Raw genomic sequence first — 19,357 nt, 5'->3', positions numbered from 1 at the left:
AGTGCGATCACAAAACTGTTGGCGGACACCTGGGATAGGGAAGCAGGGAAGTATGGGATCACCGCCTTCCCATCCCCACTGGCACCAATAAGAATCCAGAAATCACACCAGGGGTTAAAAAGGGAGCATTCCGTAAATGGTGGAAGGGAGGGTGCTGGGTGCTGAGAGATAAGGTCATTTACGGATTGCAAGGAATGCTTTGGAGTGGGAGAAGGGGAGAGGATGTGCCATCTACCGCTACGGCATAGGCTACTAAATAAAGGGGTTAAAGCAGCAGCCGCACGGCAGCTCAATCCTTTCAAGAGTTTTCTCACAACACACGATGGGGCTAAGGGCATGGTGTCCAATCTCTATAGGATCTTTAGCAAAGCCACACCCCAGGTAACAGGCCCTATATGACACGATGGGAAAGGGTGATCGGAAGGGAAATCGCCAGGAAGGAGTGGAAGAGGTTATGGCGATGGATACCACTGGCGGCCAGGTTCTCCCAATTGCAAGAAGAATGGTATAAAATCTTAATGGGTTAGCATTACACGCCGACGAGGCTTCACAAGATCTTTCCAAGCGTAGCTTCAGACTGTTGGAGGCTGTGAGGGGTGGGACAGGATCCCACATATGGTGGCGATGCCTCAAGATAGTCCCATTCTGGAAGGAGGTGCAGGATTTACAAGCCCAGGCATTCGGAGGAAGAGATGGGGGCTTCTCCAGAGGAGGTCTTGCTAGGATTGGAAAAGGGAGCAGCGGGGCATGGAAGTCGGAGGTCAGACAAAAGCCAGAGTGATTCTTACTTTGGCAGCAATGCTGCTCATAGCCCAGCGGTGGAAAGGGGAAACGCTCCCCACTATGCAAGAATGGATATGCAAAATCTGGGATTTCGTGGCAATGGAATGGGCAACATATGCTATGGATAATAACCTGCCAAGATTAGCCAAAGACCGGAGGAGGACTTGGCAGTTCTGAGAGAGGACTATAGAGCCCAATGATGCCCTCAGCAACTGAAACATTTGAACTTGAATTAGTGGGGGGACTGTACAAAGAACTTGCTTGGGCTAACAGTCTCCAAAGACCCCAATGAGGGTGGGGCAGGAAAGGGCCGTGGGGAATCAAGGGAGGGGAGTTATGTTATTGTGTTGAAAACCAATAAAAAGAATTTTTAAAAAAATAAGAAGGTTGGGGTCTCGGGGGGAGGGGGGGAGGAGTTGAACAAGGGGTTTTCCATTCCTCTTGACTTGCTTCCCCATGCATGTGATCCTTCCGCAGAACACCACCCACAGGATCGGGATCAGAAAGCGTCTGCCTTTCGCTGGCCACATGGGAAGGGACCCAGGCAAGATTGTCTGGGGAAATCATCACCGATTCATCAAAATTCTCAATTGATTATATTACTCTCCCTCTAGAACAGGTCTATTTCAAACTGATAAAGTGAAACATTGCCCTAGATGCCATACTATGAATGCTGCCTTGCTACATATGTTGTGGTCTTGTCCGAAACTGAGTTATTAATGTATCAACAGACATACTAGTTCAGCAATTGAATTGAACTGTATGGGACTGTATGCTGGGCTATACCAGCAAGATGGGCATCACAAAACGCAGGTTTCTAAATTTGGGATTGTTCTCTGTGATAATACTGAAATGGACTTGGAAGGAACCGCCCACATGGGAGGCATGGCTACAGTATGTTATCTGGAGTGAATGATAAGAAGAACTGTATATCACTCTACTACTGAGTATCAGTCGCCCCAAAGACTTTGTCGGAATTTCGAGTACACTTAGCAAAAGATGCACTGCCATAAACTTACTTGTCATTTTATACATGGCAAATTGATACTTGTGCTGTGCTACTGCTTAAATAACTCTGGTGATTACTGTATTGTACGTACTCCACCAAGTGTTGCAAAAATAAAGGGGGGGAAAAAATTGGGAAAATGGGAGACCCAGGAAGGAGACAAGAGAGAGATCATCATTACTGGGACATGCATACTCTTAACAGTCAACAAACAATATTGACAATACCAAAAGAGTGATAATTATTGCTGGAACGCTCATACTCGTCCAAGTCAACTAGAAGGATTAAAGATACCAAGAGAGTGATAATTAATGAAATATTGCTACTCGTCTCAGTCTAGGAGGATTACTAAAAAGAAGTGAGAAAGAATATTGGGACTTTACACCCTGTGTTGATCATGATGAAAATATGATAATAAAAGACTGTTGTGAGGACAAAGAGAAAACATTGAAATATCCTAAAACAGGAAAAGGATAAGTAAAAGAACCAAAGAGAAAGAAGAGAGGCCAAGCAAAAGGAACATATTGAGGACTCGGAGAGTCTGGTAGCTGAAACTATATAAACAGATGAGTGGTGGCAAAAAGAGATTTAAGAGTTCCACATTGAACTGAACCTGGGAAAAACCCATACAACAAGAAAAGGGAGTCCTTCTCCTGTCCCTTAGTTGTTCTAACAGTGTTAGGGTCAGAAAAGGGTCGTTTTTGGACAGCGGGCTGAATCAGATTTAATACTTGTACCGACGACCATCTTAGTTAGTTTGTCAGGTAAGGAACACCTATAATTTAGGGAAAACTAGGAGTTTGCAACTTTTTGTAAATAAAACAAAACTAAAAATCAGAGCCGGTGTCCTCCTTCTGACCCACCATAGGGCACAGGCTGTTTTTTTATGTACAGTGTCTTGCTGTGCCTATGTACGGCCCAGCACCTCTTCTCTCACTCGCAGTCCATCCTTACACCAACTCATTCAATCAACCCTTCGATATGGCAATCCCGATGGCCTCCTCTTCTAAGGCTGATATTTATGCCGGTCAGATAGCACAGCCAATAGAGCCCTCGCTTTGACATCAGTGCAGAGCCTGCCGATGCAGGTTCGAATCCCGGCAGTGCCAAACTCAGCCTTTCATCCTTCTGAGGTCGATAAATGAGCACCACACACCGTGGGTAATAAGCAGCGCTCAGATACCTGAGGGTTCGTAGCGCTATATAAATGCTAAATTATTATTAATATTATTATTATTATTAGGGGTAGGAGTATGCCACCTGGTATCACCGGTCCCCTTCTCTCCACTAGTCTACGAACACTACACCTATAGTCCGACCTACATTTTAATTCGAAGTCCCTGGGTGTCCCTAATTCAATGGGTCCCACTCTGTAGTGACGCATATGAAGGGAATGCTGTACAGTCTCCCAGACGCAAACAAATGAGGCTACACGACCTTCGGGAAGTCACAGGCGAGTCTCCACATGCAGCCTGGTGCTCCGCAATGGGAAAACAAGGTTGATGGGGCAATAATTATCAGTTCTATTAACAGTACATTTCACCCAAACACCAGTAGATCAGAGAGACAGGGGGCATTCGGATAGATAGGGTGTGCATATGGTAAATAGCATCCTTAGCTGTGGCATGGATGGGACATTTCCAACTGAAAAACCCCACAAAGCTCCAGTTACTTACCTAATTGGTGTCTGTTTTCAAGACAATTAAATGTGGAATACAGGACAGGTCCTTTTTAACGATTTCACATCAGGTTTGGACTGCGACACAAAAATCGCCCATGGCACCAAAAAAGTGGCCCAAAATGTGCGCTTTTTCTCCAAACAGTAGTATTGGTAGTGCATTTTTTGCAAACATTTTTTAAATTATACTTTACAATACAGTGGGCCTGTAATATTGATTAAAACTACCAGTTGTGCAGTGTAGCAAGTCATCAATTGACAGACATACCCCCAAAATATTGCCCACAGAGGCATGTTGGGCCAGCCCTTCCGCATTGCCTATGGGCAATTCAAAGCCTTGTACATATCCATCATTTCTACTGCCTTGACACGATAATGGATTTGTTTTTATCTGAACTGTAAAATGCTCTTAACACTATGCATAAGAGCAAGCTGTACGTTTTTGCATACAACTCTCTATACCAAAGTGACCGTATTACACAATTTCTTTTAGTGTATCTTAAAGTGCCGCATTGTTATTTTGCGATCTAGGACTTGCAGTTTTGGATTCAGGGTGTGAAAAATAAAAAGTGGTCATTATATTTTGGCACATCAAGCAGAATCCATAGACGACTGCTGACAGCTGAACCTGCTGGTCACAGCTTCTCACGCTGTCCTACTCTGCTTCAACTTACTTCAACCTACTTCAACCTACTTCAAACTCAACCTGGATTGACCATTAGGTATCTGGACTACCTCTTCATATCATTTATGGACCTTTATTCTGCCTATAAAACCCTAATTTACTATCTAATTCTCCTTCCTCTACCTAGCCACGCCCGCCAGTCACGTGACCGTCTTAAAAATGAGGTGCCTGTGCACATCAAGCGGAGTACATCAGACGAGTGCCGACAGCTGAACGCTGATCCGCTGTGCCATCTGCATCCTTAAACCTCAAGCATCCCCCTATTCCCTTCTAAACCAACCCGCCCCTATCCCTTCTCCTAGATTTAAATTTTCTTCTCAGCTTTGACAGCATACCGAACAAGCACCATGCCCCAGCAGGCTGCCGCACTAATTACCCAACACCAAATGCTCCACCCACCATCTGCAATCAAAGACCTGAACTCCGCCAACTTGCGGGCTCCTCCACAGAAGTGGATGCATATGGGCAATTCGGACATCAGACACTTCTGCTCAGCAATCGAAGACGGTTCTTTAAGAAATATCCCGACTAACAACCAACAGTGGCCTGAACTGTCCCACCCCCTTCTGCATCAACTCAAGACTTGCAAGCCATAGATCCTTCCACAACTCTCTGTGACACCACCTTGCAAGCATGCCCGTCTCCAGCAACACTCGAGCAGTACCAAGAACTCTATACAAATCCAAACGCTTACCCAGTCATCTCGCCATGCCCCCAAACGCTAGCAACTATACACACCATCGATTCTTCCCAAATTCCCCCCTCTACTCGCAACTATTGCAACACACTTCTCCCAGAGAATCTCCCCAACACCCCACATGATTAATATCACCCTCGAAGATTTCCCTTTGTTGATCCCTTAGGTCACTCCACACAAACTCCTCTGAACACCAACTGTGATACGCAATCTCAAGACGACACAAACGAACTTCCTACTAGACTATCGAACTCGCCTAACCTCTACACCAACAAAGAGGTTCCAGTGACTATCACCTCGTCATTCTCTGAATCCTGCTTAGTAGCTTCATTCGCCAAACCCACGCCGAGACCATCATTTGGCTTTCCTCCTCCCACTTCTCTGTCCATCGACACGACCCTCACTGCCATCAATACAAGTATCCTCACCTTGACAAAACTGTACGAATCTGTGGAAAACAAACTAACTATCTGATCACACCTCCATTCTACAATTGCTCAGGTCAAAAATTGACTGGCTTGCTTGGAGAGTTGGGATGGTGGGATCACTCCGAAGAATCAGTCATATTGTAACCCATCTGGATCTGTCTGTGCCTTACCAAGTTACCTTGAGTCCCCCAATGGCTGGGACGGATAGCAATTTAGCCGCCAGCACAGCACCATCAGATCCACCTGTCATTACGAACGCACCCTCAAATTAATCATTAATCTCACCTAAGCCTCATGCTGATCAGGAAATCGTAAAAAAAGACTACTGACCCTAAAAACCCAATCTTCGAACTGTTCCACCCGAATCAGAGAAGAAAGAAATCCAAGAAACTTGGCCCAACCAAAATTGAATCGCAAAACAAACAAACAAAAATAATCAGCCTGCACAAAGCAAAAAGAATTCCAAGCAAAAATCCAGGAAATTCATTGCAAGCCTAAACTATCCCCAGAAAAGAGGAGCAATTTAGCATAACTCCTCCTGGCACTGGTGATGAAGTTACTTGCAATTCCCAGCGGCCCATCCAGCTCAAGACTTCTGCTCTCCCTCTGTCGTGCCTCCTGGGCTCAACTCAAGGTAACTTGCATGATTCTGTCTCAAATGTAAACACTGAGAAGAACTGACACCACAAGCACACCCTATGTAAAAATGAATTCGGTATGATTGCAATGAAATGAAAAATTAGTATATCTGAGGATGTGTTTTAAGGTGCAGAGGAGAAGGATGGAACCTTGACACCTAGGTTGCGTGATATACAGAAGATACAAAAAAAGTTCCCTAGTCGGGAACTCACGTCCCCTGCACACTATCCTTTGTCTGGAAAACCAGACCAAAAATTAGAAGTGTTCAAACATGACATTAAATCAATTTATATATATTTAGAAAAAAATGTTCTTGAAAGAAAATTTCTCAAACAGACAGTTTTAGGTCACAAGAAACCATCTTCTTTTTATTCATGATGACGAAGTCGGGAGGGGCCCAACGCGTTTCGAGTGCATCACACTCTTCATCAGGGGCAAGAAGTGATTTCTAAAGAGAAATTACAATTTGTGCTTACATTAGTGTTTAGACATAAACATAATTTTCAGCATAATTTAGTAAACAATTTTGACAATATATGTTCAATACATTAGTACCATATATCTGCCTATACAGCATCTTGATATTTGTGGTTATCATGTTTCCCATCTTTGAGCATTCATCATAACCATTTAGATATTCTAGTAATAGAAACCTCAATGTTATTGATTTAGTTCTAGTCTTTACAAGGAAAATCCCAAATTTTAACATAATATTCGCAAAAAAATTAGGTGAATAAGAATTCCTAACTGTAGTAGTCAAGTAGCTAAAGAGAAGAAATAATGGTGTGTATATAATAAGCCTAAAAGGAAAAAATGGAGGAAGATTCTAACCTTGTGATTTTCAATCTTTAAAGAGCGCTGTCAGCAAGCTGATAACGGGGTGGAATAGTCCTCTGGATAGGAACTTCCAATTTAGTCCGCTAAGTACGGCTGGGGGCTTTTAAGGCTTCTGCTTCCAAGTGCTGTCTGTTAAATAAGGCCAGAATGGGACTAGGTTATTTAATAAAACTAAATAGGATAACTACTTTAAAGTGCATAAAAAGGATTTACATAGAAGTCCGGACATTCACTCCTTGTGTAGAGGCTACGGAAGACCCAACTGGATCAGGCTGTCAAGTCTCCGTGTGTCCCGTTCAGGTCTAAAGTAAAAACGGTAAGGGCTTAAATTAATCTACCGTGGACATCGTGGGGATGGAGTCCACAAGAAGGCGATTCTAACTAAATGTGAGGAATATGCTCTTACCTTAATTACGTAGTACAGGCCCATGGAGTCAGGATCCCTCGGGATAACTGGACTCCATGTTGTTTGTACTTACGTTATTTATGTGTGTAAGGGCCATGATGTCATCACGCGCATGCGCGTGTGACGTTAATGGCGACTTTGCAAAATGCGCATTTTAGGTTTATTATTTGAATAATAAACTGAGTGTGTACAAAACACTCATAGAATAGGGATGAGCATGATACTCCCTAAGTTAAACAGAAATGCGGGAACTGTTATGATACACCCGGATGTTTCGGTTGTTTACCTAGTGACGTCATCACGCGGAAAACATGAATGACGTCACATGTCAACATCAGCCGTCCCTTTGTGAGAACGGGGATAATAAATTGCTCAAAAATAGGAGAGGGGGATCGAACCAACGCCCAACCTCTCTCTTGACTTATTTTAAAGGAATGTGAGTAAATAAGAATAACTAAGTAAAAATTCAGGTAAAGAGTCTGTAAGAAAGAGTTTGAGGGCAGCATGTAACCAGTCTCTAATGCTTTTTGGATGTGACTAAGGGTCCATGGAAGATGAGTTAACTTAAGATGGAATCCCTATTTTTATATCCACATGTAAAACATCTCAAATGTTTCATCCTGCATAGTGCAATCATTCATGTTCATAGTCAAGAATGGGGAGTCATGTTGAAAAACATAGGAGTACACTGTCCAACCCAGGGTTCACATTCTTAACATCATCCGTTATAAGGGAAAAAAACACAGTTTTTCAACAACAACATATATCAAAAGGTGGGGACTTAGTTGGCAACCACTATGGACAAGATTGTTCCGGATGCCGATTGCAATTCACCTGACCTATAGAACAGGTTCACATTCTTAAAAATTGCTATTTGGATTGGAGTATGTTACCCAAAAAAATGTTTTCAAACATACATTTTGTAAAGAATGTGGATTTGTTGTTTTTAAATGAATGGACCTAGGTAGTATTCTTCATTGAGTCCTAGTGGGGACATGGCATCGAGTTTGTGTATCCAAAAAAGCTCTCTCCAAGCTAGTAGTTTTGGTAGGTCTCCTCCCCTTGATGGGGGGTGTATGACTTCCAGAATGGCAAATCTCATCTGAGAGATATTATGGTTATTATCTCTGAAGTGTCGGAATACTGGTGATTTCAAGTTTTTGGTCCTGATTTGGGACTTATGCTCTGTCCATCTTTCTTTCGCACGTCAGCTGGTCTTACCCACATAGTATTTACCGCAAGGGCATCTTATCGTGTAAATGACATTTTTGGATTCACACGTTGCGTAACTTCTTAATGGAATCTTTTTCCCATTGTTGGGATGTCTAATGTGGTCCCCTTTTATGATATTGGAACAGTGTTGGCAGTTTAAACAGGGAAAGGTCCCTTGTTTTTGTCTGGTAAGAAGTCTTTGGGTCGATATTTTTGGTTTCTCTGCTTTTATCAGGGTGTCTCGTAAATTTCTGCCTCTCTTGTAAGCCAGCATTGGAGGCGATGGAAAAAGTCGATTGAGGTTGGGGTCTGATTTTATCAAGTCCCAGTTTTTGTTGATGATTTTCTTGATTTGAAAGCTTTGTCCCAAGTACTTCAATGTATAGAGGGGGTTGGATTTTGCTGGGGTATCTTGTTTGGTAAGCAGTGTCTCACGGGAATTGGCTTCAGTCCTCTGAATGGCTTGAGTTACTATTTCATCTGGGAAGCCTCGTTCTTGAAATCTTGCTCTCATGGTTTCAAATTCAGTTTGAAGTCTTTCTGTGTTTGAAGTAATACGTTTGGCTCGTAGGAGCTGACTGTATGGGAGATTCTCTTTTAAGTGTCTTGGGTGAAAGCTGTTATAATGCAGAGAGTTATTGACGTCAGTAGGTTTTCTGAAGATGGATGTGATTAGCTCCATGTCCTTCCATTCAATTGTAACGTCTAAGAAATTTACTTGTGGTTTACCGATTTCAATGGTGAACTTGATCCTTGGATTGCAAAGGTTAATGTATTGCCAATATTCCATCAATTCCAGTTCTGAACCATTCCAGACTCCAAAAATGTCGTCTAAGTATCTTAGCCAACAATGTATGTTATTCTTCCATTGTGGATGTTCCAGGACATGTGTTTTTTCAAAATTGAACATGAAAATGTTCACGTATGATGGAGCCAGGGCTGAGCCCATGGATGTCCCCGAGACTTGCATGTAATACTGCTCATTAAACCTGAAGTAGTTGTTGAATTAATAAACCTAATTTTATACAATCGCAAAAGTTTTGTGGATGGAGATTTCATCGTTATTTAGTAGGAAGCACTCCAAAGTTGCAATTCCCTCATTGTTAGGGATTGAGGTATATAGGCTGCTGACATCCATAGAAAACAACAACTGGTTAGGGAAATTTATGTCCTTTGATCTGATGGTCTGTAAAAAATGGGTTGTATCTTTTAAATACGTGGGGATCTTCTTTACTAGAGGCTGAAGTGCAGTGTCAAGGTATACCGCTAGTGGTTGAAAGATGCTATTAGTTTCGGCCACAATTGGTCTGAATGGAGGGTCTCTGGCATTTTTGTGGATCTTTGGTAATCCATAAAAGACTGGAATCATAGGATTCCTATTAATCAAGAAGTCTTCAGTCTTGTCCGATATCCAATCATTAGTACTAGCTTTTTCCACCACTTGTAGAACGAGCGATCGGAACTCATTTGTGGGGTCATTGTCCAAAGGGAGATATGTATCTCTGTCATTGAGAAGTTTTAGACAGCCTGTGTTATATTGGCTAGTGTCCATTAGAACCAAGGCTCCCCCTTTATCCGCCTGTTTGATTGTCAGAGAGTTGTCCTCCGCTAAGTCTTTGATTATTTTAAGTTGGTGTCTGTGTATATTCTGTGTCCTTGGTGCTTCATATTATGTTGACATGTGACGTCATTCACATTTTCCGCGTGATGACGTCACTAGGTAAACAACCGAAACGTCTGGGTGTATCATAACAGCTCCCGCATTTCTGTTTAACTTAGGGAGTATCATGCTCATCCCTATTCTATGAGTGTTTTGTACACACTCAGTTTATTATTCAAATAATAAACCTAAAATACGCATTTTTCAAAGTCGGGCATTAACGTCACACGCGCATGCGCGTGATGATGTCATGGCCCTTACACACATAAATAACGTAAGTACAAACAACATGGAGTCCAGTTATCCTGAGGGATCCTGACTCCATGGGCCTGTACTACGTATTTAAGGTAAGAGCATATCCCTCACATTTAGTTAGAATCACCTTCTTGTGGACTCCATCCCCACGATGTCCACAGTAGATTAATTTAAGCCCTTACCGTTTTTACTTTAGACCTGAACGGGACACACGGAGACTTGACAGCCTGATCCAGTTGGGTCTTCCGCAGCCTCTACACAAGGAGTGAATGTCCAGACTTCTATGTAAGTCCTTTTTATGCACTTTAAAGTAGTTATCCTATTTAGTTTTATTAAATAACCTAGTCCCATTCTGGCCTTATTTAACAGACAGCACTGGGAAGCAGAAGCCTTAAAAGCCCCCAGCCGTACTTAGCGGACTAAAATGGAAGTTCTTATCCAGAGGACTATTCCACCCCGTTATCAGCTTGCTGACAGCGCTCTTTAAAGATTGAAAATCACAAGGTTAGAATCTTCCTCCATTTTTTCCTTTTAGGCTTATTATATACACACCATTATTTCTTCTCTTTAGCTACTTGACTACTACAGTTAGGAATTCTTATTCACCTAATTTTTTTGCGAATATTATGTTAACATTTTGAATTTTCCTTGTAAAGACTAGAACTAAATCAATAACATTGAGGTTTCTATTACTAGAATATCTAAATGGTTATGATGAATGCTCAAAGATGGGAAACATGATAACCACAAATACCAAGATGCTGTATAGGCAGATATATGGTACTAATGTATTGAACATATATTGTCAAAATTGTTTACTCAATTATGCTGAAAATTATGTCTAAACACTAATGTAAGCACAAATTGTAATTTCTCTTTAGAAATCACTTATTGCCCTTGATGAAGAGTGTGATGCACTCGAAACGCGTTGGGCCCCTCCTGACTTCGTCATCATGAATAAAAAGAAGATGGTTTCTTGTGACCTAAAACTGTCTGTTTGAGAAATTTTCTTTCAAGAACTTTTTTTTCTAAATATATATAAATTGATTTAATGTCATGTTTGAACACTTCTAATTATTGGTCTGGTTTTCCAGACAAAGGATAGTGTGCAGGGGACGCGAGTTCCCGACTAGGGAACTTTTTTTGTACTTTCAAATGTAAACACTGACAATGCCAGTTAATTACCTGTGAACGTTGCCCCAATTGACTCTAACACCACCAATGAGTAACTCATGAACGTCTCAAGTCTATTCTGTCTCCTCTCTCCCCATTGTAGACATTGTTCATCAGAGCCTACATCATCCTCAATCCCTCGTGAATAAGGCTAAACAAATATTTGGTGTTAATCGAGATGTCCACTACGCTAATTTCAAGACAGTAGACCAAAAGGGAGCCAAAATAGAAAGAATGCAACCATCCCTTCACATGAGCGCAACACAGATGAAAACAGACACAAGCCAGGCTAGACCATCAGACTGTCCCCCTACAACCACTCCTAGAATACCAGGCAGTGTCCCAACCCTATCCATAATTTCTCACCCCATCGAAACTGCTATATTAGAATCAGACGACCTAACTATAACAAAGTTACATAGATTTCACACTGATCCTTATCTCAACAGAACTTCCCCCTTAACAGCTTTCCATTCCGTCTCACAACTAGAACACAAGATATCAAAGCAATTAGCTTCATTGACTCATCAACAGTTCAATTAAACATTCCATCCAAAATTGTGAAAAATCTCATATGGCAGACTAAAGTTAGAGTTAAAACTGCTTGGCTTTAATCTGCAGGTGCAAAAATAGCAACCACTGCCAAAATTAGACCATGAAGATCAAGCTCATCAGACCGACCCCCTACATCGGGAAACCAGGTATGATAGGCAATCAAAACCACAATCAAATCCACCTCATCTCATGGAACACTCACAATCTGACATTGAACCAGCCCAACAAGAATTCTGCAAGTGCAATTGCCCCAAAGTCTCTTCCAATCAGCAAACACGATCTCAACCCAGACAGAATCTAATGCTATGTCCGAAATCCAAATGGACATAGCTTTGTCAAGCCATGAAAACCTCAAACCGAACTAGCTCTAGCTAGAGCAACTTGGAACAATATCCTCACTTGTGCTCCTTGGCAGTATGGAACATGAGAGGCTTCTCGCATCTCCTCTCCTCGAAAACTAAAATCCTAAACTCATATGATAGTCTCCTCCAGGAAACTTGGATCACCGTACAACCCATATGGCCAGATTTCCAACTAGCCTGGGATCAAATCCGCTAGATGAAGTCCAGCGCTGGCCTACTAATAGCAGTCAAACTCCACTCGCAAATCCACCTAAAAGAATTGGACTTCCCCTCACCCTGGAATACAATTAGTAAAAATATCACTGACAAATCGACTCCACCACCCCCTCTATCCACACACAGCAATCAAATATCTATTGGAACCCCATAGCCTCTAATAAAGTTCCATTTCTAACCCTCATCGAATCTATGCTAGTCCTCATTCTTCTTGACCCACAGATTCTTACCACCATAATAGCTGGAGATCAACACCAACTGCATTGTGGCGAACACCAAGCCAACCCGAATCGAGCTGACAAGGGGCTGATGCTCATGAAAATAAGAGACTTCATCATGCTCAATGGAACAACTGAGCAGGACATACCTCCAGCCCCAACCTGGTCAAGAGGTACTGTGTGTGCAACTCTTGATTATGTTTTCATCTCTACACACACTGTCAGACAGATCTCAGGATTCAAAGTAATTACCAACACAGCAAGCGACCATCAAATCCTACAAGTGAGGTGGGCTGCTCACATGACACCCCTGCCTGAACATTGCAACCACCCAATAGCCTTTAATCAAGGTAGAAATTGCCTGATCTAGCAACCATATAAACTGAAACTGCTAACCACCCAGCTCTCAGAATCTATTAAAAAGAAAACAGTCCGAATCTTACAAAACTATGCCGACTGCTCAGTCATCCTCCACCTGAAGCCTACCGGGTTTCAAACACAAATACACTTATGACCCACTCATTCATGATCTCAAGAGAAAACTATGACATGCCATGAGACAGCTGCCGCCCCTCACACATACAAAACAAGAACTACATGAAAATATAACTACAGAAATGTTATCAAACAGATTATCGCCAAAAGAAACCGAGAAAATGCAGAACAAATGATCTCAGCCATAATGGCTAAATTAGCCTCGCAAATTTGGAACCTCCTGAAGAAACCGAACTATTGTGCTACATCATCACTGGCACTAAATACTATCATTGAGCAGACCTGGACCAAACATTTTTCGTCCCTACTCAATTGACCCACGACAGAAACATCCACCCCGTCACCGCCATCCCAGATCTATCAAAACAAGTATTTGACAAACTACTTATAATCCTCCTCATAACAAAAATGGAGTTCTTCAAGAGCTCCCGGCCCTGACAAATTAGCAAATATCACCCTTAAAGCTCACCCGCCCGAGTGGGCAACCATTCTCCAGATAATTTTCTCCAACATGATCAAGATGGGCCTCATTCCCCCATCTTGGCGAGACTCAATTATAATCCCTAGTTAAGAAACGAGACCGCACCAACCCTATCAACTATAGGCCCATAGCTCACCTGGATGTTCCAGGCAAAATCTTCTCTAGACTCCTATTACGTGACCTTACCGCATGGATGAATTCTAATAACCTGTTTGATAAACACCAGTCAGGTTTCATCAAAGGAATAGGGACCCTAGTAAATCTAACTATTCTATCAGCAAATAAAAACAAGCTATGTCCAACAAACAACCGGTCTTTCTAGCTTTTATTGATTTTAAGCGGGCGGTTCGACTATCTCACATGAACTTTTATGGGAAAAATGTTTTAATGCCAACTGCCCAGCACACACATTATCTAATTCTTCCATTTTATACAGGCAAGTCGGTAAAGGTGAAATTAACCAATGATGGTTTACTTTCCAACAAGATTTCGACCAATGCAGGACTCGCCTCGATATTATTTAATTTTGATATCAATTACATCCGAAGCTTGGCGCAAAAGAAATATCCTGGCTTCTATACGCTGACAACCTGCACAGAACACCTATAGGATTACAAAGGAAGCTTGCAGCGCTGGATAAATATGCCCACGACAACCATTTAGTTATCAATACGCAGAAATCAAATACTTTAGTCTTCCATCACAAAATGCAGAAGAGTGGGTATAAATTCCATTGGACACTTGCTGAAGCCTCCCTATCCCAAATCACGAGGTATAAGTACCTTGGTACAATACCCATGCTTCCGATTTGCCGTTCAAAAAGGAACTAAGTCGAGAATGAAACTTCTTGCAGTTCAAGGAAAAGCTATCCAAGTGAAATATGGCAATTTCTCACATAACCCATCCAAAATCTTCTATAGGCATAAAGTAATACCAATAATCACCTATGGAGCCCAAACTAAATTGCCAGCCAACTCCCCAAAATGTGAATCTCTTGAAGGCACGTACTGGAAAAAAAAGCTTAGCTCTCCCATCCAGCACACCAATAGCTATCATCAGATACGAGCTCGGACTAACGTCATCGGCAGCAATGGTAGCGTGGCAAATTTTATCCTCTTACAGAAAATGTCTTTCAACACTATCCACCAATAGCACTTTGCAACTAGTTTTGAAAGCGACACCACAACTAACACAGCCCGCTACAAACATGGAAAGCCCACTGCCTCACTATTCTCAATGATGCGGACATCTCCCTCGATTTGCTAACAGAATTTCCTGACAAGGTGAAGAAGAAACTCTGGCGACTCACATGGGAAACATGTAACACGCACAACATTTCAACTAAGAACCTTCCTGCTGAAATCACTCCATCAGATGCCCTCATATTTGACCCAATTCCCAGATTCCAATTATGCACATTCTATTTTAAGATTACGCCTCAATTTATAGCCCACCAAAACCAGTTTAGCTATTTACAATAAATCCCTAAATCTAAATACGACATGTAGATTTTGTAAAAATCCCCGACTATCAAGAATTACTTGAACATCTGCTAACGGAATGCTCTGCACTCACAGAATTACGAAGAGAATCTTATTTCAGACATCTCAGCAAGTTTAGGTCATTATCAAAAAATCTAAGGTGGATACATATATTTAACACATCCAACGTTTCAATTAACAGATCGACAGTAACATTTCTAGTAGCATTACATTTATCAGAGAATTAGTTTTTAATAATACTGCGTTCATATTATTTCTTAATCACTGCCATCTTGTTTTTATGATTTTAAATGTGATATTTGACTAACCAATAATGCTCAAAGAAAGAATCTATTATGGTTGTAACTTATCATTTTATTCTCTTAATGCCATTTGTTCATTTCTAATTGCAATGACATAATCACCATCTCTGGTGAGACAAATGAACAAACGATAATGTGAAAAATCTTTTATGTCTAGAAGTTATTGTTTTGTACTCTTCAGCTTTTACCATTATTGCTCATTTTAAAAACTGTAATTATGAGTCTATGATTGGCTTATTCAAATACTATTGTCGATCCACATCATGAGATTGTAAATGTATACAAACTCCTACATTGAAAAAAAGTTGTAACAACTAAAACAAATTCTAATAAAAAATTCAATACTAAAAAATGTATTTTGGCTTAATATGTTTCCATAACAATTTACACACGGTTCGAAATTAAGATTCAATGAGCAGGAGCTAAAACTAGTTCCTGGGTGTCGGGCATCACCCAGTAGGCAGGAGCTACTGCTGAGGAACCAGGAACAGTACCCAGTGCACCGCAAATCTAACTTCCACAAAAGATGCACACAAACTTTTTGCCCATTATGTACGATCCATTACGTTTACATGTGCACCAGATATGTCGCAATTCTTCTTTATTAACATTTTTTAGATGATCAAAGTTAATGTCATATAGGACATCTGCCTAGGAGCCAAAAGTAGCTCCTGGTGGCTGTTGGTTTAAAGCTAACTAGGCTCTTCTAGGCTAGAAGCAGGAGCTAAATAGCTCCCAGCAATTTTGAACGCTGTTCACATGTGGTTGGATTCCTTTACTGTGTGATTTGTGTATTTTGCACGTAAATTCTATTACACAATATTTGTGTAGCCCTTGAAAGCCAAAACGTACATATGTGCACCAACTAGAACTCAGAAGGTATCTGGTCAAGTGCCTAAATTGCAGAGTGGGTTAAAATTCCAGCCTCACTGATTTACCAAATGTGCGTGTCCTTGTGCCGATAATTGAATCTATTTGTAACTTAACTGCAAAAATTGGAGTCCTTGGAAGGGATGAAGATCACACTATACAAAAATTTAAAAACAGTTTCAATTGCGCAGATCTAATGATTTTAGGTAACAAGTGTGTGTCCCCTGGTGCTAATTTGTTAGCGGCCCTTAAGAATTTCACTTACAATTACATCATACCTCAGTTAGTACCAGGCATACTACTTTCATTTGAAAGGCAGATATCACTAGCCAGTTAGGGCACCAAAAATTCTAGTATAGCGGACTGTCTGAAGCAGAGCCGACAATACTCTCTTCCCATTATGCTGCCAGCACTAGAGTTGCTTTGGCTGGCCAGACATCTGCCCCACAGGAAATGAGTGAAACCCTTAGCTACCCCCCATTTTACTATGTTGTTAGGTCTTGTACAGCACAGCTTTTGCCATTTTCACTGTTTCTTGGAGCTTCAAGATTGGCGAGAGACGAAGTAGGTGACTAACACAGGAGCAGGCCAAGTTTGCTTTATTGGAATGTTTTTGTCTAGATCTGAAAAGTAAGGTCTCTCTTCGATGTGCAAGGTTTAGATACTTTGAGAGTTGTCTGGTGCAGTAGTTAATATGCGCTACGGTCAGCTAATGTAAACTTGTTGACCTATCTGCCAGAGTGGTATTTAAGAAGTGTGAAGAGGTGACTTGGTGTAGTCTTTAAGGAAATGTAGTGTAGACCTGAGTCTTCAGGTGGTGGAAGGTATAATGATTTTGAGTTGATTATTGTTACCATACCATTACCTCGCCCAAAAGATCACCCAATAACAACTTAGAACAACCCTTTTCACTTTGAAAACATTGGTAGCATTTGTTTATATTCATCAAACACATTGTTACTCCAGATTGTATGCCATATTATACTTTTGGCTAACTGATGCTATATATGCAAGTTGATTATGCTATGGCACAAAAATATCTAGTAGGTTGTTGGGGACTTTCGCTTCGACTGCCCACTGATACCCAAGACACTCCAATTGTCGCAACACTCTTTTAGATGGAATTATGCTGCAATGCAGCTGGACATGCATCATGGACTATTAACTAGCAACGCCAATTACACTTCACAACCACAGCACCATCATGCTGACAGTTATCATTAAAAATGTTAATTTCGATCATGTTTTAGGTCAATGTCACTGACCCAAACTTCAAAGTGCTTTACATTTCACAATGCCTGTCAATCTCGCACCGTTTCCCACATCCCCCAGTTATTGCTTTGGGAGAACAAGAAAGGGCCCATACAAGTAGGATTTCCCCGGCCATACAAAGCCGCTGAATGTAGCCCTCACCCTTCAGTTGAGGCGTTAGTACCTCCCCACCCTCGCAGTCGAGGTTTCGTTGTGTCCTTACAAACAAGTTTGAAAGTTCCTATACTTATTTCACTCTGTTTAATAGCACTCCCTTTTAATCTCACACGTCTCACTCGGACTAGCAAGCACACGGAAAAGGAAATTGGTTATCCCTAGTTCCCAGCTCTCCGTCAAACTAATCGAAATGTCTAGCATGACAACATAGCCGTTTTTTTTTTAACGGGTCGCACTCTGAAGTGACGCATCTAGAAGGAATGCTTTATGGCCCCAGTAGCCAGCATATATGAGGTGTGGGGCTACATGACCTTCATTCGGGAGAGTCTGCACATACATCATGGGGCTCCGCAATGGGAAAACAAGGGATGAAAACGTGTTAAGTATCAGTTCTATAAATAGTACATTGCATCTTAAACACAAGTAGATCGCAGAGTCGGGGATAGGTCATCCTGATAAGATGGGTGTGTCCGAGGCTAACGACATGCTGGGGGGTGACCCTGACGTGTTTCTGGGAAAGTGGTCCTTTGCCACAGTGGGGGGTCGGGTGTTGCGTATCGTGTTTGTGACATCCGGATAATGTGCTTAGGTGGGTGTACGGTACCCGCACTCACCTGCACGCCGGTGTAGTTCTCGAAGAAGAAGAGCACCATGCTCTGGTAAAGAGTGTATAGCCTGTCATCCACTTGATGGTAAATACGTGAGGGCAGGAGGCAGGATATGGTACGCCAGACCCCCCAGGCCAAGAGGTAGGTGGGCGCCGAGCCCATCATCACTGCTGTGGGCAGCAGGTAGCGCAGGGAGTAGGTGTGCAGCACCAGGGACAGCAGCATGGTGCCAATGTAGGAGGCGGGATGAAGGGATCGTTGTCAACCTCGAGGCAGGGAAGATAGGGCTCAGTACACCACCAAACTCTGGGTCCTTGTCCCACCCCTGTTTGCCTCGTGTTCCTCTCTGTGCACAGCCTTGGACTCGCCCGCAGCATGAACCCTAGCAGCGGCTGTCAGCGTGTGGAGGTGTGTCAATGTGCGCGCAACTCCCTCTTCAGGTTTTCATACAGTACGCTTGACAGTCTTCTCACAGTCGTGGCCATGTTACGATGGCGGCCATATTAGGTGTGGTAAAAGTCCTCATCAGTCTACGGAAGAGAGAAGCTTAGACTACAGCTTCTTATACACTGTTACGTTTACTCACACCTAACATGGTCGGCGCTGGGACATCAGTACCTCTACACAGTCTAGTTGTAAGCCCTTGCGTCATGACAGTTACAAGATACTATTTGCTGAGCCGCCAATCGCAGGCTCAGTGGAAAACATGTGGCAGTGACATGATGTTGATAACGTCCACCATGTGTGCCTCCTTCAGCATACAAAACCAACCTGCATTTATAGGATTGAAAGTTCTACGGTGTCGTGCTCACGCACACCTGAAAGCGTTCTCCTCAGGGCAGTTTCTAGTGTACTACATGC

At 42.1% G+C, this 19,357-nt stretch overlaps 1 protein-coding gene across 1 annotated transcript in view; it reads right to left on the bottom strand.

Annotated features, from left to right (window-relative positions):
* The window catches only part of AGPAT5 (1-acylglycerol-3-phosphate O-acyltransferase 5), a 1,254,587-nt gene extending 1,235,578 nt beyond the window's left edge, over positions 1-19,009 (bottom strand). The window contains exon 1 of the mRNA XM_069606103.1: positions 18,503-19,009. Within this exon, the coding sequence (XP_069462204.1) occupies positions 18,503-18,721 (219 nt within the window). The 5' untranslated portion in view covers positions 18,722-19,009. The remainder of the gene's footprint in view (positions 1-18,502) is intronic.
* Between the last annotated feature and the right edge of the window lie 348 nt (positions 19,010-19,357).

This window comes from Ambystoma mexicanum, chromosome 4p (assembly GCF_040938575.1).
Source record: "Ambystoma mexicanum isolate Mex_15411 chromosome 4p, UKY_AmexF1_1, whole genome shotgun sequence".
Lineage (NCBI taxonomy): Eukaryota > Metazoa > Chordata > Amphibia > Caudata > Ambystomatidae > Ambystoma > Ambystoma mexicanum.
Note: the sequence above shows the minus strand (reverse complement) of the source record. Positions and strands in the feature narration are given on the sequence as shown.